General features: G+C 36.7%; 1 protein-coding gene across 6 annotated transcripts in view; it reads left to right on the forward strand.

Moving 5' to 3' along the window:
• The window catches only part of Afg2a (AFG2 AAA ATPase homolog A), a 316,612-nt gene that overhangs the window by 14,728 nt on the left and 275,620 nt on the right, over positions 1–26,264 (forward strand). For all 6 annotated transcript variants that reach the window (XR_010051441.1, XM_063260739.1, XM_003477089.5 and 3 more), the window contains 5 exons: positions 126–764; positions 2,287–2,416; positions 2,688–2,744; positions 3,849–3,972; positions 6,151–6,406. Coding sequence is in view for 5 of the 6 variants with exons in the window: in XM_063260739.1 (XP_063116809.1) it covers positions 126–764; positions 2,287–2,416; positions 2,688–2,744; positions 3,849–3,972; positions 6,151–6,406 (1,206 nt within the window). In the remaining variant the exon portion in view is untranslated. The remainder of the gene's footprint in view (positions 1–125; positions 765–2,286; positions 2,417–2,687; positions 2,745–3,848; positions 3,973–6,150; positions 6,407–26,264) is intronic.

A 26,264-nucleotide genomic window follows, 5' to 3' on the forward strand; every position in this document is an offset into this window, starting at 1 on the left:
TCAGTATTGCAGATTTGATTTAATCTCTTCATTCAGGAAAGATTGAATAGCAAGGAAGTTACTATTAAAAATATTAAACTGATAAAAATTGTGATGACATGTATATTTAATAAATTGTTTTCTAGATGGCAAGATTGTTTTACCAGGCAACTTTCTGTATTGTACCTTCTATGGACGACTGTGCAAGTTACAAGTGTTGCAAGTGAAAGGAGCAGATGGCATGATTTTGGGAAAGCCTCACAGTGACTCTACTGCTGCTCAGGGAATTGCCTCTGAACAGTCCAGCATGGAAACCAGTAGCTTGGATATATCCTTCCAACTAAGCCATTTAGAGCTGGCGGAGCCCCAGAGCCAAGCTTTAAGAAGTACTCCTTGTAAATCTGCTGATGACAGAATTGCACATAGAGCCAGTGACATTTCGTTGGATGTTACACCAGGCCCTGGGGCTGGCAATGGACTTGAGCTAGAGGAAGTCACATCTCTTCCATGTAGTCTTGAGTCTGCCAGAGAAGTAGATAAGCAACTAATTGATGAAAGGAAATTACTAAAATCTGTCAAAATGGAAGCAAAGTGCAATACTGACACTTTCTATTTTATTTCTTCAACAACAAGGGTCAATCTTAGAAAGATTCATATGAATTCAAAAGGACAAAACCAGTTCAAAGTAACTTATGATATGATAGGAGGCTTAAACAGTCAGCTGAAAGCAATTAGAGAAATGATTGAATTGCCTCTCAAACAACCTGAACTTTTCAAGAGTTATGGTAGGATATCTTTAGTTTATTATATCTAGAAGTGTTCAATTCAAACTAAAAAGCATTTGTAAAACCCAGTCTAGTAGTGCATGATTGTAATCCCAGTGCTCAGGCGACTGAGGCAGAATTGTTACAAGTTTGAGGCCAGCCTGAGTCACAAAGCAAAACCCTATCTCCAAAAAACCCAAACAGACAAAAAAGCATTTGGTGATTCCTACTTACCTAATGACTACACACTTATCTTTTTTTTTGTTTTTTCCTGGCCACTTGTGTAGTAGAAGGTGTTAGTTGCTTTGGTAGATGCTAGTGAAATGAATTATTCTTTGTGCTTTAGTCTCTAGCTTGTGTACTAGTGACAGCTCTTTTTTTTTTTCTTCTTCTTCTTTTGCTGTCTTTTGGAAACAGTGTTTTACCATACAGTTCAGGCTGGCCCTGAACTCCCCTTATAGCTCAGCCTGGCCTCAAACTCTCAGCAACTTTTCTGTCTTAGCCTCCTAACTGCTGGGATTACAGGCATGTGTCACCACACCCAACCCTGTCTCTTTAAATAGCATGTATTAAACAGTTGCTTCTATTGTGTCTGTAATAAGTATCTTGTCATGTTAGATCGATTATAATGACTAAAATATATACATAGGTTGCTTATAACTTGTTGGGAAATACAGGATATACATTGAGGCAAGTATTTAAAGGGGTGAGTTGACTCCTAGGGAACTCATGGCTTTCTCTGTGTGATTGCTGTCTACATCCTTTGCAATTACATACATACATATATATATATATATATGTATACACACACACACATGCATGCACACATACATGTAGACAACACAAATCTTTTGGTTTTATATTTTGCTAGTTACATTTATATTCTGTAAGATGACTAATTTTAAGAAAATTGTGATTGGTGGTTTGTTTTGCCTCTTCTGGATTTTCAAGTTACTGAACTTGCAGTGCAGGCTGGATGTGGCAGCACCGTGAGTATGTTAAGGTTTTTTTTTTTTGTACTGAGGATTAAATTCAGAGGCACTCTGCCGCTGAGCTGTATCTGTAGCCCCTCTTACTCTTTGAGTCAGGGTCTTGGTAAGTTTGCCAGGTTGGTCTCAAATTTGTGATCCTTTCTGCCTCAGCCTCTAGAATAGATGGGTGTACATGTGCACCATCATGCCTACCTGAGTGTACAGCTTATTTCTGATTGTGGTCTGCAGAGCAAAAAAAAATGTTACTGTTGTGGATCAGTGTTTGGAGTAATATATTTTAATGGAGGCAGGTCAAACTTTTGATTTTGTAGTGTAAGATAAATGTATATTTATAACTTATATTTGAATTTGTAAGAAACCTAGTATGGAGCAGGAAAATGTTATTGTTGGGGATCTGTATTGGGGTAGTAGTTTTTCTGGGAAGATCTGACTTTCGATTTTGTGGTTTAAGGTAACATATATACATCTATAACTCATGTTTGAAGTTGTATGCCAAAATTGATAAGAAACCTAGTAATACTGAATTCATTGTTCTTTGTTTTTTCTTGTAGGGATTCCAGCTCCTAGAGGAGTGTTACTCTATGGCCCTCCAGGTACTGGAAAGACAATGATTGCCAAGGCTATTGCTAATGAAGTTGGAGCCTATGTTTCTGTAATTAACGGTCCTGAAATTATAAGCAAGTAGGTACATGACTTAATAAAGTAAACTTAACATGTATTAAGCATACTTCTCATGTATGACTTTTCAAAATGACTGTATAGTATGGAATTTCTGATATTTCATACCTTGCAATATATTTAATTTTCTTTTTAATATGTATAAAATTATTTGGGAAATAAGTTTTGAAAGTAATTTTAAGTATTCTAGAAATATTTGAAATATCAGATTACCTTTTATAGACAGTTTTAGAAACAGTTAGAAAAGATACTTAATCTTTTTTATTTGTTATAGATTCTATGGTGAGACTGAAGCAAGACTACGTCAGATATTTGCTGAAGCCACTCTACGGTATTCTTTATTTTTGATGTTTTGGAATTAATAGTCAATGCTGTGGTATTTAAAGTGATATACTAGCATTTCACCTAGAGTAAAGAATAGCATACATGATAGCTCTATGAATAGTTTGTAGGTTTAATGATATTCTGTTTAATCTGTTTCTAGTTTTGCTTTCGATTTTTGATGAGTTATTAAATTACATAAAGTAGAATTAAAAATTTTGTTTGATAAATCATATTACCTTACAGAAACATTTATATATTTTATTAGTTTCTTTAGAGCACCTATGTATGTCTAATGCACTTAATCTCTTTAGTAGACTTTATTTTTGAAATTTTGTTACAATGAGATTGCTTCCAAGTGGCAGTCTTTTGTTCTTTAATAATTATTATTCCTCAGTTTAGGTTGCTATGTTGCATTGCAGTGAGTATTAGAATATGGTCTATAGCTTGATTTAATATAATAGTGTTTAAAATATGTCTGTGTCTCTACCATTTTTTTCATAGGATGTCATATTACTGTCCCTTTATCAAAGAACTGCCATTTAAGTGCCTTTTCTGCCCAGTGATAGTAGATTAAGCATTTTATGGTGAAGATACTGAAATACGAGAACTAGTGGTATACCTTACTATTTGGTATGGTTTTGTTGTTGTGTTGGTGGCAGTTGAAACTTCTTGTGAGACAGTTCACATCTTTTTATAGCAGAATTGGTCATTTAGAAAGTACTTTTTAAAAATAGGTTAAAGAAAAAGATGACATTTCTACTTTATATCCTTTGGGCTTAAAGGCTATTATAAGGTAACATCATCTCTGGCCTCAGTTTCTCATTCAGTCGAGCCATAATAATTTAGTGGACATTGGCAGGAGAGTGGTACCAGCGCATGGACTCATCTCATGAGTGTAAACCTTTCTCATTGCTCTGTCTTTTAATGAGGGCAGATAGACTTGAATATGAGGTTGTGAGTTAAATAATTGAGGCAAGAATGCATTTGAGGTTTTTTGGCTTAACATTCTAATGCCTTTGTCTATAATATTAAATAAATTCTAAATTTGATGTTTTTCAATTAAAATTTAAAATTAAATGTAAATTAGAGGTTTCATTTTACTTGTTTCCAGGCATCCATCAATTATTTTTATTGATGAGCTGGATGCACTTTGCCCTAAAAGAGAAGGAGCTCAGAATGAAGTAGAAAAAAGAATTGTAGCTTCACTCTTAACACTGATGGATGGCATTGGCTCAGTAAGTATAGCATAGATACTGCTTCTGTGAGGGAAGAGGTTGGTTCTTAGAAATACACATGTGACAACAAAGAGTACTGAATGTGTCTGGATCTTTAGGTATTCTAGGATAAGGGGAAAATACAACTTTGGAACTAGGTAACACTCATAATTAATTTGTTTCAAAAGATTATTTACTAATTGCTGGGACAACATAACTTTTTTCTTTGCATATAAAATAATTTACCATGATCAATTTCTTTTGTAATAAGTGATAGTAACTTAAAAACTTGAGCCAAAAATCAATAAAGAAGACTTTATTAAATTTTAGAGGTTTTATTAAGAAATTTCATAAGTATAATTACTTACATAAAAAGTGATACAGGGCTTTGTGCTAGGCAAGTGAAAGAAAAGAATAAGGGAAAAATGTGTTCGTACAAATTAAAAGGCTTTTACTCTTATTACCATATTTTTTGATAGGGCATATAGTCTTTTTTTATAGAAAATTTTTATTTGTTTAAGGATTTTTTGAGACAGGGCTCTCCCCTAATAGTACAGTCTAGCCTCAGACTGATTATGTAGCCCAGGCTAGCCTCAAACTTGTGGTGATGCTCTAGTCTCAAGTCTTCTGAGTTACTGGGATTACAGATGTGCACTACCATGCACCAGCTATATAACTGTGAAAGGAAGAATTAATATAAAACAAGAATGAAGAAGTCCTTCAGACTCCTGGCATCTGTTAACAAACAAATAAACAAAAAAATATGTGCTTCAAAGGCCAGATTGTGAATAACTACATTTTTTAGAATTTTAGTATGTTAGAAATTAGTTTCATGCTTTTGCACATAAAAAATTGGATAATTAAAAGTTTTAAGTTTTTACTGCCTGTTGGTAGAAACTGAACTTGTGAAAAGGTAAATGTTTGGTATTTAGTCCCTCAGGTGTAACTATTAAGCAGACCATATTAATGTTGATGGATGATCATAATTTTTTCCTGAAGGCAAATACAAAAAGCTGTATTACAATAGAAAGAAAGAAAAAAATCATTTGGAAACTTCAGTGTTGTAAAATGTTAGTCACCAGGTCAGTTTGTTGTTTTTTTCTTTGCCATTGGGATAAGCCCACTAAGGAGTGGCTTTCTTTGCTTTTGGGTAGAACTGGAAGCACATAACACTGATGTTTTAATCTGAAAATAGTTAAGGGTCTATATTTGTGCTTTTAAATGCATAATTTATAAAATTATGCAAATCAACTGTTGGCATACTAAATATAATTATGTTTGAGTTTTCTTCTGTAAATCACAGTTATATTTGTCTCTGTGAGATTACTTTGGGTCATTTGAGTAAAGTACTGGGTAATATCTACAGGTGGGTGACCAAAATCACAGTTCTTTATAGTTTATACTTAACTTCACATTCAAAAAAATAAATGTTTATGTATTCAAGTGTGGCTGCTATTTGGATATTGGTTATATTATTGTCTATGTTTTCAGAAAATCAAAAGTTGTCACATTTTTGAAAGAGAACAGTATACAGATGAAGAAAATTTTCTAGACATACTCATAAAGGAGTGTTGTTCTGTTTGAATAATATATAAGTCGCCATCTTTACTTCTAAACAGGGTAAAAGACTACTTTAAACTGTTAAATAAAGAGTGAGGGACCTAGCATATATGAGACTTGGGGTTCATTCTCCACTACTGAAAAGAAAGAAAATGAAAGAAAAAAGACAACAAAAAATAAAACAGCTATAGAATTTTATGTTATTTGTGGTAATGGTAAAGATTCTAGAGAAAAGTCAATAAATTGAGAAATACTAGACAACTTTCTAGGAGGGGAAACATTTGGGCTAAGCTTTGAAAATTATGTAATAAAAATACTGCATGTATAATACATAAAATTAAACATTACTACATATATAAGGATTAGGACTTAGTAGCCTGCCTCTCTTTCCTTTCTTTTATGTACTATGATTTGAACACAAGGCTCTTGCACTGAGCTGTGTCCAGTCCATTTTTTATTTTGAGACATTAGTCTTGCTTACTCGCTAAATGTTGCAACTTCAATGATATAACCAATTTGCAACCCACCTGCCTCAGCCTCACAGAGTCCTAGGGTTATAGATGTGTAACTCCACATTTTGTTCCTATTATTTTTAACTTTTAGGAAAGTATGTATTTTATTTTTGTCTTACTTTGTTAGGAAGCAAGTGAAGGACAGGTGTTGGTCCTTGGGGCCACAAATCGTCCTCATGCATTAGATGCTGCACTCCGAAGACCTGGACGATTTGATAAGGAGATTGAGATTGGAGTTCCCAATGCTCAAGACAGGCTCGATATTCTCCAGAAACTTCTTCGAACAGTTCCCCATTTGCTCACTAAAACTGAACTACTACAGGTGGCAAATAGTGCTCATGGATATGTTGGAGCAGACTTGAAAGCTTTGTGTAATGAAGCAGGTGAGTGAATGGCTATGATGAATCTATATTGATGGACTTAAGACTGGTTTATTTAGATGCTGATAATTTCTATTTCACTCATTTCCTAATGGAAGTAGTTTTTTCTGATAGTAGAATATGTGTTGAAAGATAATTAGATGATTCAGAAAATTATTTAAAAAATCACTTATTTTTGCCTCCTAAAGAAAATCATTATTAATAACATTTTTCTAGATTTTTTTCCTGAGAATATATGCAGGCTCACGTGTGCACAGACATGTAACCAGTTGCATATGTGGTAGTATTAATGATAACTATTTAATGATGTGCTCTGCAAATGAGGGATTGTCTTCCTTAAGGAACCAACAAGTATTTATTAAATTTCTGAAGAAATACTTAGTGAAAGTCAAAAATTCAGTGCTGCCGAGTATGTGATAGTGATGTTTTACTCTGAAAATGTTTAAGGGATTTTATTAACTGATTTTTTACTTAAGAACTTTACCATAGTATAACTATACGTATTTTGGAAACCCTTAAGACCTTTGCACAATTTTTTAGAGTAGTTTCAATTGTGGAGAATATATTAAAACTTGAGCAGTATTTGTAAATTCATGAAATATTTGATACAGCAAGTGAGAATTTACTGGAAAAATCTGATCCTTTTTTATCTTGTCCTGAAAAGGTATGTTTATTTTATAGTAATCTTTAAAGGCTAAGTACATATCACATACATCTTTTTTTTTTTTTTTTTGCCAGTAGTATTATGTTCCTGATGTTCATTCTTTTCTCTGTGTATGGGCATATATTTCTAAGAGCTGTTGGAATTTGGAACATTTTTCCCCCATTTGTGTTCTAGTTTGTGATCTACCTTACAGTTTTATAAGGTGCTTTAAAGAAAGGTTAACCTTTGTAATAATGAAGAAATTGAAATACTGAACTGTCAACCTGGTTTAGAGCTTCAGTTTGGAAATACATTTTTATCTCTAAACTATTGATTCATGGTTACCTAATTTAAGAGGCTTTCCGTTTTTCCTTTTTCCATTAGTGTTTTAGTTCTTTCATCCTTTTAATCTTATCTGATATGTTTATGGAAACAGGTTAGAAGAGGAAAAACAGGAAAAGAAAACATGAACCAGAGATTTAAGAGTTTTTAAATGTATTACTCTTGGTGAAAAAAAATCAGTTGTACTGTTTCATTCTTTTTGATTATTACAATTTGCAGGGTAGAACACTAATAGCTGGGAGGGCCTCTAGGTCATGTGGACTACGTAGGCAAAAAACCTTTTACGTGTGTTATAGTCTAAGATTAAGTTCTTTTCTCTCTAGTTTCTGCACAGCTTCTGGCTTCATGGGAAGTGGTGGGCTCAGGTACAGAAATGAGTTTCCTAGGTCCACGAAGCAGATCTAGCAGTGGGCAACTTCGTTTCCTTTGTTCTATTAGAGGATAGAGTCTGGTGTACTGTGGAAGTATTGCTTTGGGCTTACACATGGCACCTAGGCAAAGAATCAGTGAAACGTTCTTTATCAGAATTTTTTTTTTTTTTTTTTTTTTTTTGCCTTTTGATGCACTATGGAAGGCTCTGAGATTTTTGCTCTCCAGAAATAATATATTGAAAGGTAGAGATTTGTAAATAGCTACTGTACTAATTAATACAGTAACAGAATAGTTGAAAAATATGAAAAATGTAATGACTTTGCCTACTTTAGAAAAAAAATAGAAATTATATCAAGCAGTACCCTAAGTACTGTTTTGGATTCATTAGTTACTTTCATACGTATGGCCTTTTCCCCTTCCTATTCTCCCCTTTTTTGCCTATTTATCTGATTGGCATAAGTGGCCACTCTGGACTTTCTTCCATAGATTTCTTAGAAAGGCTGTTAAAAGGCAGACTAATACTGATTGTGAAGTACACTACATTTTTTTCATTGAAACATTTTTATAGTTTTTGACTAGACTCGAATTCGAGGACATTACGAATTTGACTAAAACTATAACCTGGAAAACTAAACAACTTTGAAACTAGAAACATTAAAATACAATTATACTCCCAAGTACTGTAGAATAAGCATAAGTATATTTGGCTTGTTGAACATACAGTGGCATCCTTATTCCCTATGATGTGTGTGCATTGAGCATAGGAAGAAGAGAAATCATACATGTGGTGCACTGAACTATTCTCTTAGTTTTCATGAAAAAGGTTAAACTTTTAATGCTGTGTTCTACCTGCATTTAGAGGAGTTATCCAGGGGTACTTAAAGTGCCTCTTAGACTGTGTGTGTGTGTGTGTGTGTGTGTGTTACTGGGGACTGAACCCAGGGCCTTTGCACTGAGCCACACCCACTGTGAAGTCTGGTGTTCTAGAGTGATATTTTTGTATGTGAGATCCCAGGGAAAAGAATGTACAAATGGCAGACGTAGTTAAAAGGCAAGTAGCAGCAGCAGCAAAGAGCAGCTGTCCTGTATTGTTTATTTTTTGTATATGTCATTACTACTTATTTATATTTTTATACGCATGCTTGTGTGGTTATCAAAAGTTATAGTTAAGTAAGTGTGCTGCACTTTGTGTCTCTACTAGACAAAAACTCAGATGACTATAGAGGTTCGAAGCTGTATCACCTCCCATATGTCATCCCCTCAGAGGTCAAGAGAATGTTGTTTTTCATGAGCAGTCCAGACAGCTGATCCCTGAATACCAAGACCACAAGAATAATAAAGAGAACAGCAGAACACTTACCAATCCCCCCCATTGTCACCGTAGTGCAGTTTATGGCTATATGCTCCAGGTGAATATTAAGGATTTTTGTCATTGACTAAGAAGGTCTTGTTGTAAACTTTGGATGGTGGAAATATAGCTTGGATGGCAGAAACTTTCACATTCATTTTTTGTAAGGCTTTTTGTACCTGTGTTTGGTGGTCAAGGATAAAAATACAACATTTTATGGTAGTAGGGCACAAATGCCCCCATGTATTGTAGTCAGCAAATCAACAGTCATGTGGTTTTCAAAACCACCTTGAGACATCTCATCTATGAATAACCTTTAGGCCTGGGCCAAGGTTGAGCAAAAGCATTAACCTGAAGAGTTTGACTTCCTACTAATGTACTTATCTATTGAATACAAAGTGGGGCTATACCCAACAGTGTTACTGGAGTTTTCAGCATCCACCCCTAGCCATTATACATGACAGGTTTCAGTTTTTTGTGGGGTGGGTGTGTTTGAATCCGCACCTCAGTGGCCTGGCATCATTGATTCCAGGCAGAGCTGTCTGGTTTTGTTGTTGCCAGTGAGTCCAATTGAGCAGGGTTGTTAGTACAGTTTTTTGTGGAAGGCCCATAGCTATGTTGGTCAGGAATTTAGTGTACAACCAACAGTGTGATTGTTGGTGTATATAAGTAAATGTATGTGTCCAGGAGACAGTGCTGGTAACATGACTTATCCTAGTGGGAAGAACAGGGCAAAAACAGAAACCATTATAGGGAGATCTCGCCCTTCCATGAGGATGTAGGGCATGGCTAGAATCATCTTCCCCTATCCCCCAACTTAGAATACCATGCCTGGGTTTTCATTGTTATCAGAGATAAGGGAGTTAGGGGTATGTCTGTCACCCTCAGAGGGATGCAGCCACAGCATCACTCTCCTAGAATGGAGCCTCTGGTATGAGTTAGAAGTACACCAAAGCCTTTAAGGGCTGTACTGAAATCCAGGGCTATGTGTAGGATGCCTTAGTCTTTTCTCCCAGGGCTCTAAGAGGAAAACCCAGTTTTTATCAAGGGTTCTGTGGGCCAATCCCAAGTTTATTGATAATGGCCTCCTGGCCATATTGATTTTAATGCAGGGAGGAGTAAGGCCCCTTGTATTGTCTTAGGGCCTTGTTCTGTGGAGTGGATACCAGTGGATACCAGTGGAGATGATCCACTAGGCTGTCAGCCATAAGCTGGGGGCTGGTCATTGAGCAATTGAACCGCCTGAGGCAAGACTTACATCCAACCTATGAATTTTAGTGCTAAGTAGCCCAGTTTGATTTTGAGGAGCCTGTTGAGCTTTCAGTCATACCAGCGGTCTGTAGGCCAAGTACAGTATGTGAAAATGTCACCTAATGTCTTTGTCTGTGGCCCATTGTTGTACCTGTGCTCTTATGAAATGGGCTTTCTGGTGGCATCATATGTGTAATGTCTTTTAACCATTGTAATGTGTTGATGATACATGTGGGCCTGATCAGCAGAAGGAATGGAGTAGGTTCAGCCTACATTGGTGGCTGTATCTATAGCATTCAAAGCATATCTATGTTTCTGTGAGAGAAGTAGGGGCCAAATATAATCTCCCTATCTTTTTTATAGCAGGTGGAGTGCTTGTGCCATTGTTTACGCTGTGTGGACACTTTCTTTTTCCAGGGAGCAGAATGAGCACACTGGGGTCATGTCTTTGTTGTAGTCTTTGACTCAGCAAGAGTCAAAAATCCAGAGGCCACTGCTGTGTTAAAATTTATATGGGATCTTATGTGTCCAAGTTTTTTGTGGAGTCAAGGTGCCACAGCAGAAGGTAGCCTCAGATACCTGTCTGTCCTGGGCTGCCCAAGCTGTAGTCAGAGCATCAGCCCTTAAAATATGGCCTAGCTGTCTGTGTAGACATGTAGGGGGGCTACTTTCTGTATTACGAGTAGTCACACTGTCTGCTGCAACTCTGATCATTGGCTTGACCTGTCTGTTTTGGTTTCGAACCAGACAGATTTTTATACTACGTAGGACAGCAACTGCTGTCAATTGTGGGACTGTGCCATGGGTAAAGCCATCAGTATCCTTGGTGTCAACAGGATGTCCTTTTTTTCTGTCTGTATAAGGGCTAGATGTCATGACCCATAGTCCTTTAACTTGTATTGTTTTTTGTGTCTTGTATGTCACATGTTACTAGTTTGGCTAACCACAGGCTACCTGAAAATGAGGCCTGTTGTAGATACATTCCCCGGTGCATAAGAGTGGGGGCCTTGGCCACTCCATTCTTGATGCGATGTCCATGTATGGACCCAACCTTCTATAGGGTATTTAATTTGTACTGTCAAGTCTGTTGTCCTGTAATCTTCTCATAGGCATGTAAAGTGACATACAAAGCTGTCAACTGTTTTTCAATCAAAGAATACTGGCTTTCAGCTTTTTTTTTTTTTCATAACTGACAAAAATCCAATAGATTATTTTTGTTTTCCTTATTTTTGTCATAGGCCCCAGCCAAACCCATCATCATTTACAATCAAAGGTATGAACTATACTAAGGGCTTGTACCTGTGTGCTTGTCTACTTTAAGTTCTGAAAAGCAGCTTCCACTGTGTCCATCCAGTCCCATGTCATGCCCTTTCTGGTCATCTGGTATAAGGGATGTAGCAGATTAGCTAGGTGAGTATGAAAGTTCACCAGAAACTTAGCAAGTCAGCATAGCCTATAATTGGTATATTGTTGTGGGTATGGAATATGCCTGGATCTTATCAATTATGGCATCAGGAATTATTTTCATCTTACCAGATCAGATAACATCCAAAAATTTGACAGACAAGTCAGGTCCATCCATCTTGTCTTTGTTTATGGCCCACCCCCAGGTCAGCAAAGCATCCTTTAGACTGTGCATCATGACCTCTTAAGTCTGAAAGGCAATTGGAGGTTAACATAATATCATCAATATAATAGAGTGTGGCTTGGTCCAGGTCTCTCTTTGTCTGTTGCCTTTGTCTTTGTCTGTCAGTTTTTTTTTGTGGAGCACCTAGTCTTGCAGCTGTTTTTCCAGCTGTGCTTGTAGCAGTGTCTATTTTTCCAGTGCTGTCTTGACACAGCTTTCAGCCAGTTGTAGGCTAGCCCTTAGCCCCAGGCTGACCTCCTGTATGGCCCGTGACATCTGGGTCAGCACCTGTATCTGGCAGTTGTGCATCTAGTTGCCTTTCACCTTGTGAATGTCCTTGCTCAGAACGTCGTTGACTGAGCCAACCTGGTTGTTTTTGTAGCATGACATTTACTTGGACCAGGTTTGCTCTTTGTTGTTCCTCATCCAGGAGGGAAGAGAGTGGTCTCTAGGTTTTTCGATGTGCTTTGTGTCTGTGGAGCTATTGCTAGGCCTTTGCACTCTGCCTTCCACGGTGTTGCTTAGCCAGGGGTGGTAGTGGGCTAGGTCTAGCTTTTGTAGGCGGAGGGCAGAAAATGTGGAAGCCTCGTCCCTACACAGGGATAGAGGTAGAGATAGAGGTAGAGTGGGGCATGGGTGGTTACCACAGAGGTGCCTCCTCCTCAGTCTGTGGGGGCACTCCTTGTTTGAAGGGCTGCTATAGTAGGGCTGATGGTACATATTCTCCAGCTTGTACCAGTAGGAGGCCTGTTTTATCTGAAGCTGCTTCTGCAGCTTGCATTCTGTGGAACCAGTTCCCTAGGCTCTTGAATCTAGCTCTAGGGCTGTCAGGATTGTCCTTCAGGCTTTTGCCTTTGCCTTTGGGTTCAGGGCAGCATCCTCTGAGTTCATTGTTGCTGTAGTGGTTGCCTGGTTGCTGTTTCCCTGAAGCTGCAGAGCCTAGTGGAAGAATGTGTGGTTCTTGTGCTTTAGCCATGAGTTTTGTTGATCTCACTCATGTAAGGGCTTCAGGTGGTTCACAGCCAAGTTGTTCACTTGCTTCTCCAGCTGTTGTCTGCTGTTCTCCAAAACTCCATGGGCTAGGGGTTCCATATCAAGGTACTGTCCTGGGGACTTGTACCCCAGGAGGAGGCAGTACTTTGCAAGCCTTGTGTTGTGACCTTTGTGACAGCCAGCTGCTGTTCCAGGTCCTCTTTAATCCATTGTAGCTGTAGCTACTTGCTAGATGAGGTTGTCCTTTGTTGTCCCTTGGGGAGAAAAAGGGTAAAGAAAAGCCAAGCCACAATGGTGGAAGGGAGGGATACATGTGTCTTTTGTTTCTAAGGCTGTTTCAAAACATTTCCCAGGTTCTAGACAAACTACTTCCTGGTCGGTCTTCTGGGGCCTTTTAAGCCTCCAAAAATGTGGCTATAGATAACCAGGGCAATGGTGGGGGAAGTGAGATGTCATGCTTGTTGGCACTCTCCTGGGTCCCTTTCTCCCTATCTGGTGTTTCCACAGCCACCAGGGAGGGAATATTAACTTCATCCTGTGCCAGTTGAAGCTGGATGCTTGAAGTGGTAATTTTGCAGGTGAGATGCCTAGGGAAAAGAATGCGTTGGCGGCAGCAGCAAAGAGCTGCTGTGTCTGTATTATTTCTTAAATATGCCACTATCACCTTTTTACATTCTTGTACGTGCACAAGCATGGTTATGAAATGCTAAGCCATGGTTATATAAGTTTGTCCCACTCTGTCCCGTGCTAGAGGGTGGGTTCATATCTCTGTGTGTCCTCAGATGACCTCAGTTTTGAAGCCACAGTCCCCTTCTAGTTTTTAATTTTTTTTTTTTTAAACGATATCTTGCTGAGTTGGTAAGTTGCTCAGGCTATACTTGAACTTTTAATCTTCCTCCTGCCTTTCACACTTCTGGGATTACAGGCATTCACTAGTCTTTTAAAATAACTGCCTAAGGAAGTTTGAACTTGAATTTTTAACATGGTAATTTTCCTTAGGTAGGTGAAAATGATCATACTTATTACACTGACTTTAGTATTAAAAACAAAGTTAGAATCTTTTTTTTAAAGAATCATAGTATTATAATATTTGAAGGCAGTATTAATACTTTTGGTATATAATAGAGGCTCAGTAACAATTTGATCAGTTGAACTGAATTGAACAAGAATAATCTAAGAAATATGTGTGAAATCTAAGTGAGTATTCATAACTCATCCCCTTATTTGAGGTGAAAAGGGTTTATTAATCTGAGTTAACTTGGTTTAGGTGTAAAACATGGTGAGAGTCATATTTTTCTCCCTTTGTGGCCTTCAGAAATCTCTGCATGTTGAGGAAATAAAACTGTGATTATTGCTACTTTTACAGATAGCAGAGAATGTTATATGTGCTGTGTGTGTGGGGTCTGAGGAATGTAGAACAGCAAGGCTGCCTTAAATAATTGCTGTTTTCTTAAATATTTCCAGTCCATTTCTGCCTTTCCACTGACAGACTTCTCTGCTTTGGCTCTGCTTGTGGACTTTTAATTACATTTTTTAAAAATAAAGTGCTTTGGGCTGGGTGTTGAGCTCAGCAGCGTGTCTGCTTGGCAAATGCAAAGTTGTGAGTTCAATTCCCGGTACCAAAAACAAAAAATGACAAAAACAAAAAACAAGTGCTTTTCAGGAGGCATTTTTATTGTTTGTGCTTGTGAATACCCACTGGCATGTCTGGATAGTAAAGAGACCTAGATCAGATCTGTGAGCTGACCAGTAATAGAATGCATTTCCAGGAGGTATGTTCATGATTATGTAAGTTAAATCGCTGTTATTCCTTCTTATCCATAAGGAAGATTTACTTCACATGTTCTTAGTTCAAGACTGATGACTTAGAATACGGATTTTCAGACTTTATTGTGTATCAGAATCAGCTGTAGAACTTGCTTAGCTAGACAGCCAGGCTCTGTCCTCAGGAGATTCTGAGTTAAGCCTGAGAATCTTCACAAATTCCTGGTGGTACTCATGACACTGGCCTGGAAACCCACTGTGAGGGCCATGACGTCAGCACATTTATTCTTAAAAGTCACTGTGCATAATACTTATCTAGGAACCATGCTTACCATGTGTAGACACATGTACTCCCACACACACTCACACTCATTTTACACATTCCCATCTCACATTTCATGTAGAGATGGGGAACTGGAATCAGGATTTATGTTTCCCAAATGATTATGAAGTAGCCAATCTTTCATTTGCCTAGAAGCAGGAATTTCAGTCATTGATTTATGAGAGTGGTTCTCTAACTTAAACATGTACAAATGACTTGTAGAGCCTATTAAAATATAGTTCTAGGTTCTGTCCCATTAATTCTGTAGGTCCAGGAGGGCCGAGGAATTTGCATTTCTAACAATGTTGCAGATGATGTCAGTGTTGCTAACACAGAGACTATACTTTGAGAATGAGTTACCTAGATCAGTCAACTACTTTTGGTAGGGGAATATTAAAGATTGATTCCAGAGTATTTGTACTGAGCTATATCCCCAGCTTTGAGAAAGAGTCTTGCTGAGTCACTAAATTGCCCAGGCTGGGCTAAAACTTAAATTCTGCCTTAGTCTTCCAGAGCACTGGGCTTACAGGTATGTGCCACCATGCCTGGCTTAATTACTCAGTTTCTGAAGATTCTCTGAAACTGATATCAATAAAAGGATTAGATGTAGATAATGTAAATTCTGTTTCCAGTAACCTTGAATTTATTCTTAGAGTTTTTATGTGATAGTAGTATACTATTTCAAACTATATTGTATAACTTGCCTACTGAAAAGGAAAATGAATTTCCAAGGATGTCTTGCAGGTATATAGTAATCTGAATAAAATTTGAAACTGAGAAATAATTCTGAAAGAGAAGCCATAAGTAAGGAAACATTTAAAATTAACAGTTAATAATACAGATAAAGGCTGAGGATATAACTCAGCAGCAGAGTGCCTGCCTGACAAGCATGAGGACCTGAGTTTGATTCTTGGTTTATTTTAAAAAAAAAAAAAAAAAATATATATATATATATATATATGTGTGTGTGTATATATATATATATATATATATATTATACAAATAAAAATACAGATGTATGTTTTTCGTAGAACAGTCTGATTTTTCTTTTTTTTTTTTTTTTTTTTTTGGCACCTGGGATCAAACTACCCTCTCACATATATAGAAAACATAATATTTGAAAATAAGAACTCTGGACCTCATGCTTGTCAGGCAGGCACTTAGGCTGCTGAGCTAAATCCCCAGGCCTCTTAGAACATTGTGTTGCTTGTGATTTGTGGATCTGTAGGTTTTTTTGTTTGTTATTTCTCTGATGGTTTACCTTCTTCCTAAACTGTCATCAAGTGGAGGAAGCTCCACCATTAACAAAAGTTGTATATAGACACCAAGTAATAACATGAGCTGAAATAATTCAGAATTTCATAAAACATACAGAAGTAGTTTCCCTGATTGTTTATTTAATTAAATGGTTATTGTTAATGAGATATTAATAGAGAATCCCTTGAGTGTGTATGTAGATTGTACATGCTTTTTTGGTCTATAATTTCGGAGTGATACTGCATTTTTTGCAGTGTGCTCAACTTTTCCAGTCTCTTACTAAAATATTTTTACATATTTTCTGTACTTTTTGAACTTTGCTCCCATAATGAATATGAAAGTTGGAAAAAACTTTGTTATGTGTTGCATTCTATGATTGAATCTCTTGTTATTTGAGCAGATAAAAGTTTACTATTGATGGTTGGGTGTAAAACTTATTTTCAAATGTTATGTTTTCTATATAATTAACTTTTGAGTGAGAGGGTAGTTTGATATGCATAAGAGCTTGTTTCAAGCTCTTATGTTCTGCAGCTTACCTTTTTAAGCAAAGAGGAGTTGTATGTTGAAATCTTTTATCTCAAGTGGACAAGTTGTGTACAAGCTAGGCTCTAACACATCTTGACATTTAATGTCTTATGTTTGTATTTCTTCTGGGATTAGGCTGCCTTTCTAATTAATTAGTTGCATACCCTTTTATTAATTCCCTCAAAATTTATAATGTTTTAAATTAACAACATAGATAAGCATACTGGACTTTTTTGGAGAACATGAAATGTTAATTATGTAGCAGTGACATGAATTACATAAACTCTGTTGAATGTTAGAAGATGCTTAGCAACAGTGTTTTCCAAATACAGGGATTTATTATAAACTTACCCTTCTAAGGATGCCTGTGCCATTTCAAGAGAATGAATATAAATAGAGCTTGATTTCTTCAAGAAGTGGGCTCTGTCATTTTGTTTATAGTGAAAGGAAGTATTTGCTTCGTATCTGTAAGAATTTATCTTTAGCATCCTTTTTGATTATACATCATTTCAACATGTTCATTCCAAATACTTGGGCCTTGATAAGATAGCATCACCAGAACAGGAAGAAGTAAAACTAACGATTTTGTCATTATAGCACTTACATGGGTTTAATAATAATACTTAATTTAATTGCTATAACTTTTTTTTTGAGATGGAAAATTTTATCAATCTTGTCCAGACTTCAGATTTATATTTTGTGAGTTCTCCCTCTCACTCCCATAAGATTATTTCAACAGGAAATTATGGAGCATCTATTACATACCTGAGTCTAACTCTTATGAAGGATTTTCTTAACATTCCCCACCATTTTTTGTACTCTTAACGGTAGTGTTTTCTAAGTTCTTTTTAAATTATTGACTCTGTAAAAATTGTTTTAAAGCAGTTATCCTTGATAGTTTATAAAGTATTTCTGATCTCATCAGAGATATTAAGGAGATCTGACAGAATCCTTTGCCTAGCTGGAAGAGTAAGTTTTGTTGAATTTGGATTAATAAAATGTCTCTCATCAGTTAAGAATCTTTAGACTAAAAGTAGATAAATTTTATGAAGTATTTTTCATTATTTCATTATAAGAGATATCAGGAAAATCTGGTAGAGTATTCTACATAGTTAGAGTGGTCATTTTTGTTGAATGTGGATCATTAAAATGTCTTATTTATCAATAAGAATCTTAAGACTAAAAGTAGAGATGGCTGATTGGGGATAAATCTCCTGACTGATTGTCTTACTTAGGTTAGGAACTGTTATGTCACATAGGCTAATTAATTTCTTCCATTCCTCCCAGACTCATCACACATATAGATTCTCTGTAGGCTTGCAATAGAATAAGAGAAATAGAAATGCAAGTTAAATGGATGTCATAATTGTCATTCCTAATGGATTTTGTAAGAAACTATATATTATAACTGGAAAAACAAGCGTTCATTAGCAGCATAATATAAGATGATGAATTTTTTCCTGTTTTGTAGTTCTGAAAGAGTGATGAATGTTGTGTTTGTGATTCTGCAAATGTTATGGATATTATATAAGAGATGGATTTTTAAAAATTTTTGGTCAGCAAAGTATTTAATTTATTTCTGGTACTAATTTGAAATGATGAGCTAAATGGTTTGTTTCAGAAAAAAGAGATAGTTTTGATTCTGTTTAAGCTCTAACTGACATATACCATTTACTTTGCTAATGGAAAATTTTCTGAGTTGTTTTGCCAAGACCATAAAAGTATGGAACTTAAGGAAGGTTCTTTTTTTTCCTAATTAAAACAATCACAAAAATAAAGCCAGCCAATCTAAATAAGTTATTTCTATGAGATATTCATATTCCTTTTTTTCCCTCTTACTCTATCAAATCCTGTTAGCTTTGTTTTCAAGTTTGTTCAGAATTTGACCCTTGAAATATTAAAAAAAATGTTTTTTAAAAAAACTACTTGTATTGTTCCAACTGCAGTTCAAGCCACCATCAGCTCTTGTACGGACTTTTAGAATACACTGGTACCTTGGTTCATGAACTTAATTATTTCCATAATTCTGGTCACAAGCCGAATTGAATGAGAGCCAAATCAAATTTAGCGGTTAGGTTTAATGTTAACCTTATGGGGAAATTTCATTTGTTTGTCATCCAATTCAGTTTTGTGACTAAAATTATGGAAAGAATTAAGTTCATGAACCTAAGTACCACTGTAATTTCTTCCTAACTACTCTTCTCCCACCTTACATTGCTTTTTATTTGCTGTGTAGTCTTACTTGCTGGCCTTTGAATTGCAGATTTTAGAAATGAGAAGTGTGGGTTAGAGATAGGAACTCGGAAGTCCTCAGCAGTTATTAATGAATGAAATTGCTAGGGAAAGAGCAAAGAATTCATTTATGTGTTTATTGAGCTAGGCTCTGTACTAGGTACTAGAACTGTATCAATGAAAGATAGATTTAAATATTCTCATGGAGCTCAAAATGCAAAGGCAATTTAACAGGTAACACATTGTGAAATAAAAGTTTCAAAATGCTAGTGAAGACAGACAATGGGTGTTGAGGAACACCACCTTTCAGGGGTAAGGCTTGATAAAACAGAGGTAGTATAGGAGAATAAGGAGGGGAATGTGAAGAAACCCCAATAAAATGGTCTCTAAAACAAAACAAAGGAAGCTTTTTAGGGAGGAAATAATGTAATATTGGCATCACATGGGTATTTGGCAGTCTCTTGGCCACTAAAGTACCTTACATGTATTAATATAGTGTATCCTTACAGTATCTTTATGAAGTTATCTTTATTTTGTTGCTGAGTAAACTTACGTGTAGAGATTAAGAAACTTTTCCTCGATCATACAGGCAATAAGTGGTGGGGCCATGATTGGCGGTGTCTGAGACTACAGTGGTATAAAGTGACTCATTTCTTATCTGGGAGATCATGGGGGACCTTGAAAAAGAGAAGTTTGTAGTGATGTCTTGTGTTTAACTGTTAGATTATAATAAACTGAGGGATAGTTGGGAGTTCAAGAATCAAAGACGGGAAGTATCAGTTGCTTTCTTATTATTAATGGTGTGTTGTATGGAGTTTCTGTACCTTCCATAAATGTATATATGTCTCTGTGTTCTGCTTTGCCAACCTCCCTCTCAAGCAAAATTCAAGTTAGAGGATATTCAACTATTTTTTAAACTCATTTTTTTAAACCCATTTTAATATGGTTGCTAAGACAAGTAAAAATTAGATGTTAAAAATTTAAAACCAAAGACTTTTGTTTAGTTTTTTTGGTACCAGGGATTAAACTCATGACCTTGCACTTGCCATGCAGGCACTTATGCCACTGAGCTAAATCCCTAGACCCAACCAAAAACTTTTGTAAGTAAGTTTGTTGAAACCTGAGACTGGTAAAGTTAATCTTAATGGTTTAGAAGTAAGAATTGAAAAGAGGCTATATCCATGTCAAAAAGGTATTGAACATAAAGCTTGGCCCAAGATTAGGATGTAAAGACCTGTGTTTCTTCTGTGGTGTCATTACTTTTAAGCGCAACTTTCAAAATTGATAGAATTTCAAACTAGACCTGGCCCCCATGAGGAGATTAAATTATAGCAATAACTTATAATATAAAGTGAGAATTATCAGGTTTTGTCTTAGATCCCTGATCTCCCAAACAAGTGTACAGCGGAGGTTAAATAAAAAGAGACAAACTGTATGATTGTCAGGGCTCTAGGAGGGTCAAAATCCTTTAATTAAGCTCGAAGCTTTGAGGGTAAAGAAAGGACTCTCTGGATCAGTTCATTTATTAGGACCAAGGACAAAGGGCGGAGAGACTAAGGAAAATGGCGGCAGTGAGCAGGACGTTGGGAGTCACTTCAAGGATGTCTCCAAGTAATGAGTGAAGTCAATTTAGTAGCACTGTGTGTTATCATGAAGACATAGTAGAAATGAGACTGTAGGAGTGATCTTTGCAGCTGCAGTATCTACCTTGTTAATTGTGGTTGGAGCCAGAGTGTGCGCAGCTATGGCCTTATCTTACCCTTTAAGGTATCTCTGGCCTCACAGGCCACTACAGGCCTCAGCCAGGACCAGTGATTCATAGAGGTTCCCTTACTATGAATCAGTTCCAGTTGGCAGGCAAGGGGCCTAGGCCTGCCGCTTCGTAGTGGTCTCCAACAGAGAATCATAGTATTTTCTTTGAAGATTTTTAAAAACTTTATTTCTGTAGTAGAAGTACAACTCTCTCAGTTATGTAAAACCTTATCATCTTATCTGTACTTAATTCAGAGTTAAAGGAATAAAAACTCTTGATAAAACACATTATTTATATTTCTAATACTTTGTAGAAAGTACATTTTGAAAAAAGACTTAGATTTATGTTAACTTGCTTACATGAGTAAATATGCTGTTAGGAAATTTTATGTTTGACTTTTGAATTCAAAACTGATATGTAGGTGCCCATGCTGTATGTTACTTTTTCTATGTGATTTACTCCTCTGATCAGTTTAAGTTCACTGGTTTTGAAAGAAAGAACTTCATTGCAATGTCAAAAATAACGTTTCGTAAATATTGAGTATAAAATTGTAAGATCCTGTAGGTGTGGCAAGATATTTTGTTTTGATTTTTGTCTGGTTGTCTCCTCAAAGCTGCATGCCAATATGAGGGTAGGCTTTTTGGAGGTGGCTGAATCTAGAGTTTATGACTGATTCATTGTCTGATGCTGTAGTGCAGGTGTGAGGGCTACACCCACCCTAAGGCAAGTAGCATGCATACAGTATAAGGGAGGAAAGATGCTTGCATTCTCTCTTTATTTCCTGTTGCTTTTGGTGTTTCCACTATCATGAATGGTTGCTCCTCTGCCACGCTACAAACCCATAAGCTAAATAAATCTTTCCTTCCTTAATTTTGGGTGTCAAGTATTTTGTTTTAGCAGTGAGAAAAGTAACTTAAGACATATTTGTAGACTGCACGTGGATTAAATGGGTTTCAAGAACATGAGTTTTGAAGTTCTTACATCTGGATATTGATGTGGAACTTGAAGAGGAACACTGGAAAGAATGTGTTGACATTAGGCTTGCTTCAGGTAGTTTGCCTTTTCGACCGTTACCGTGTCTTGTTTTCCATTCTCAGAACTTTAGAGAACATGAAAAATTAAATAATGAAAACACACTGACATATCTATTGCTTAATTAGCTATACCTGGTTTTTGGTTTCAAAGTTATATTTCTTACCAACATACAAATACTGCTTTTGTATTGCTTATATTTAAAAAAAAAATAACTTTAAACGTACTAAGGAAATAATATAGATGGCATGCTGTCACCTGTTTTCACTAATGATGTATGTGTCCCATCTGTTCCTTAATCCAAATATATGTATTTTAAAATTTTGACCGCTTGAGTGAATCCCAGCGAAGTTTTATTAGGAATGATTTATGGCCAAAAAATTAAATATACCATCATAGAATTTTGAATTATTTAAATTAAAGACATATTTTAATCATTTAGTAAATGAGATAACTATGGCCAAAGGACTAAGTTGTATTTAAAGTCACAGCTGAGTTAGTGGCAGACCTAGATCTGTAAGATTGGGTGCATTAACTCAGTAGCTACTGTGATCCTTAACTTTTGTAATCTCTGATTAATGCATGTTAGGATTTAATATCTTCCAAAGGCTCTTGTGTTTGGAACATAATTGGATCATGGTGCACTATATCAGTGGATTAATCCATTGATGAATTTGTGCTGTGAGGAGGTGTACCCTAGTTGGAGGTGAGTCACAGAGGGTGTGACCTGGAAGGATGTATTCTTATCCTTGGAACCTCACTTTTTACTTTGCTTCCTGGATGCCATGATATGAGCAGTATTCTTTATCATGTCCTTCCACTATGCTATTCTGCCTTGGAGCTCACTAAAGATGGACTGAATCCTCTGAAAACTGTGAGCCAAAATAGATCTCTTTCCCTTTAAATTGAGGGAGTTGAGTGTTTTTGCTCAATGTTTAGAAAGCTAATTTTGAAAATTAGAGTAGGGTCATTGCTGTAAGTGTACCTGACCTTGTAGTAGAGAAGCTTTTGGAGCTTAGTTGGAGGAGTTTGAAAGAGTTTGTAACAGCCTAGAGATGCCTGAGATTGCGGTAAGCAGAGTATAATGGGTAATTAAGGATAGGCTCAGAATAGAATGATGGTAGGAATGTGGACATTAAGGGCCAGGCATATAGGGTTTGAGTTGGAGCAAGGACTCTTGGAAATAGGGCTGTAGGCAATGAGTATTATATTCTGGCAAGAAGCTTGAGTACGTTTTGCCTGTATCCTGAGACTGCAGGAGATTGAGATTGAGGGCGTAGACTAATTTGTTGGAGGAAAGTTCAAGACAGCCAGATGTACAGGTTGTGTGCAGGCTATGGTGTGAATACTGCTGGCTGCTTTTAGTCAGGTTTACAATGAGAATCAGGAACAGAAAAACAGATACAAAATTTTTCTAGTTTTGGCAGAAAGGAAGTACTTGCAAAGTTGAAGCAGACAAGATCTTGGTTGATGAAAAGATTGACATAAAAAAAGGCCAAGGAGTTTGCCTCAGGGCAACAGGAAAGATGACTTGAAGGTCTTGCAGGAATCAGCAAAATCCCACTCATCACAGGCTTAGAGGTGCAAAAGTATAAACCTTCCATTTGAGAAGCACCCTGGCTCAAGAAGGGATTCCTGTTGTAATCCAAATATTGTACAAGCCCCCCCCCCTTTTTTTTACCTCGTCGGGGTCCTGGAAGTTTATATTGTGATTCCATTGAAACATTTTTAATCTACCATCTCTAGTGCAATCTACAGCGAAAATAAAGACCCTAAGACATTTATAGTTATGGGCAGCCAAGGGGTTCTGAGTCCAGTCCAGGTGAGGATTCACGGAACAAAGGCCATGACCCAGGGCCATGACCCAGGGCCATGACCCATGACCTAGAATTTATTAACTTGTGAAGAAGGGAGTTGCTTGAAGAATGAGTGATGGTGAGAATGGCAGGAATTATATATATGAGTCCTGAGCTAGGGTTAGCTAGGAGACCAGAAAGCACCTCAGCAATATGCAGAGAGAAGGATATGCAGAAAGACCAATCTGTATAACTCATCTGTGGTAGCATTTAAATATTTAGGAGGCTGTTGCTTCAGTTTTTGATATGTAAACTTTTGTACCCTGGGAAATCAGAGCCTCTCATCTTGAGGCTCAAACCCAGTTGACATTCCTGGAGCTATGTGCTCCTCTGTCCCACTGTGCTGAACTATTTATAGGGAGACACGAGGTGAAGAAACAGGAGACTGACTGTTGGCTAGCTTCAAAGATCAGTTCCTTAGCTAGCTCACTTAAAGCCAATTAAAGAGAAAAATATTAGCTTAATCAGCTCTGTACATATCAGTATATGGTGATAGGGCTCAGTTTAACTAATGCAGAGGTAATTATTCTACATTCAAGGAGAGCTGTCCAAATGGTCTACTCCTGGAGATTTGGTTTCCTGGAATTTGTTTCAACATATTCATCCATCCAGGTACTCAGGTCAGGTAGTCATGATTCAGGGACCATACTACTGCTTGAGCTCGTGGCAGATGTTGGTGGTGTCATTCATATAGTATTGTGTTTTTAGGCAAGTAATATACAGCAGTTATTTTGTTTAGGTTTATGGTTTCCACCCATATTTCAAAAGAAAGTCTAGGAGATTAGGCAGTGTGCTTCTCAGATACTTTAAGCCGTGAGAATGAAGCCAGTGGACCATCTCTTCAGGAATTTAGAGACACCAGGAATATGTAATATCTGCTAAAGAAAGCTGCAGACAGTGAATAAAGCCAGTCTATGTAGGCTGCAATCAGCGGTGCTTTAAGAATGGGCCTGCTCAAACACTCGGGAGTTCATTTCTCACCATAACATGCCCTACATACTCAACAGGACCTATGAGATAAAATTTTGGCACTACTAGGTTTCAGTCTGATTGATTTCTGTTCCCATATTCCTCCCTTTTGGAATGGAAAAGTTAATGCTGTGCCATTGTATGTTTGAAGTATTTTTCTTTTTTATTTTCACATGGGCTTACAGCAAAAAGTTTGCTTTGAGTCTAGAGGAGAATTTGAACTTGGACTTTTCAGGAGTGCTGGAACTGTTAAGACTTTGACAACTCTTAGAGATAGACTAAATGCATTTTGTACAGTGAGCTGGACCCAAACCTTTTGGGAGCCAGGATTAGAATGTTATAGTTTAGATCCCACACGTGATCCTGTTCCCCTTTTCCCCATGTGCATGTAGGTGGAAGTTGATTGGATTATAGTGGTACGGTGCTCATCGATAGATGAATCCATTGAGTTTATGGGTGAATACTGTTAGGCGGTGAGGTTTATTTCAAGGTGGGTCTCTTAGGGTTTGACCTTGAAGGTGTATTCTTTTCCCCAGTTTGTTCCTTTTTTCTCTGTTCCCTAGATGTCATGGCATGAACAGTTTTTCTCCACTATGCCCTTCTACCATACTGTTCTGCAATGGAGCCAAACAATCATGGTTGAATCCTTTGAAAACCATAAGCCGAAATAAATTCACACATTAAGTGCAGATGTCAGTTATTTTGTCACAGCAGTGGGAAAGCTGACTAATAGAGTGCATTTAACATTTAATTTATATAAATTTTGCTTTTCTAGTAGTGCATTAGTACCAAGAATAGCAATTTCTTGTAAGATAGGGTACATATTGAGTCTAGAATCAATACTTCAGAGAAGGGAAAGAATCTGAAAGCTCATGTCAAGAGTCTCAAGGATTCCTTTTTCTGTTTTTACAGCTTCTGTAAGTCAGTAAACTTCATGTTGTTTTTCCTTCTGAAAATCTGATATACTTTATTTTCTCACATATCTATAAACAATAAGAGTTGGATATGCTTATTTAAACATTCTTTTCATATGTGTAAAACTAATCCGTTTCATTCTACAGGGCCTCATCATCTTTAAAGAGCTGTGCTTCTTGTCCATAGACCTTTTAAGATATTGTTCTCTTTGCATAGAATACTCTGTTTCCTCTTCGATTCGAGTTCTTTGTCAGGTTACTATCAATTTATTTTTTGGTTTTCACTATTGAATTAGACACAACTGTTTAGTATCTCTTCATTTGTGAAGTAAAAATATGTACTGAATAATTTTTGCAAGTGTTATCTGTAGTATCTCTGATCCTTTTCTAAACTGAGATTTCTGTGACATGTGGTTTTGGACCATTTTGTTTTTTCCAGTCCACAGTACTTCACAGAGTTTTAGTAATAACCTGTTAGGTGTCTTGTCTATTGCACTGTTTGTGATTTAAGATGTTTTGTTTGCTTTTCTGTATACTCTGAAGTAAAAGTGCTCAGTGTATTTGCTGAATATATTAATTGCATGTGGGAAGTTGTCAACAAATATTTTGAATGAATAGTGAATTAATATTGAAGAATAGTATCTATGAATGAGTTACCTGT

Source organism: Cavia porcellus, unplaced genomic scaffold, assembly GCF_034190915.1.
Source record: "Cavia porcellus strain 051 isolate PalLab524CR breed Dunkin Hartley unplaced genomic scaffold, mCavPor4.1 scaffold_14, whole genome shotgun sequence".
NCBI classification, from domain to species: domain Eukaryota; kingdom Metazoa; phylum Chordata; class Mammalia; order Rodentia; family Caviidae; genus Cavia; species Cavia porcellus.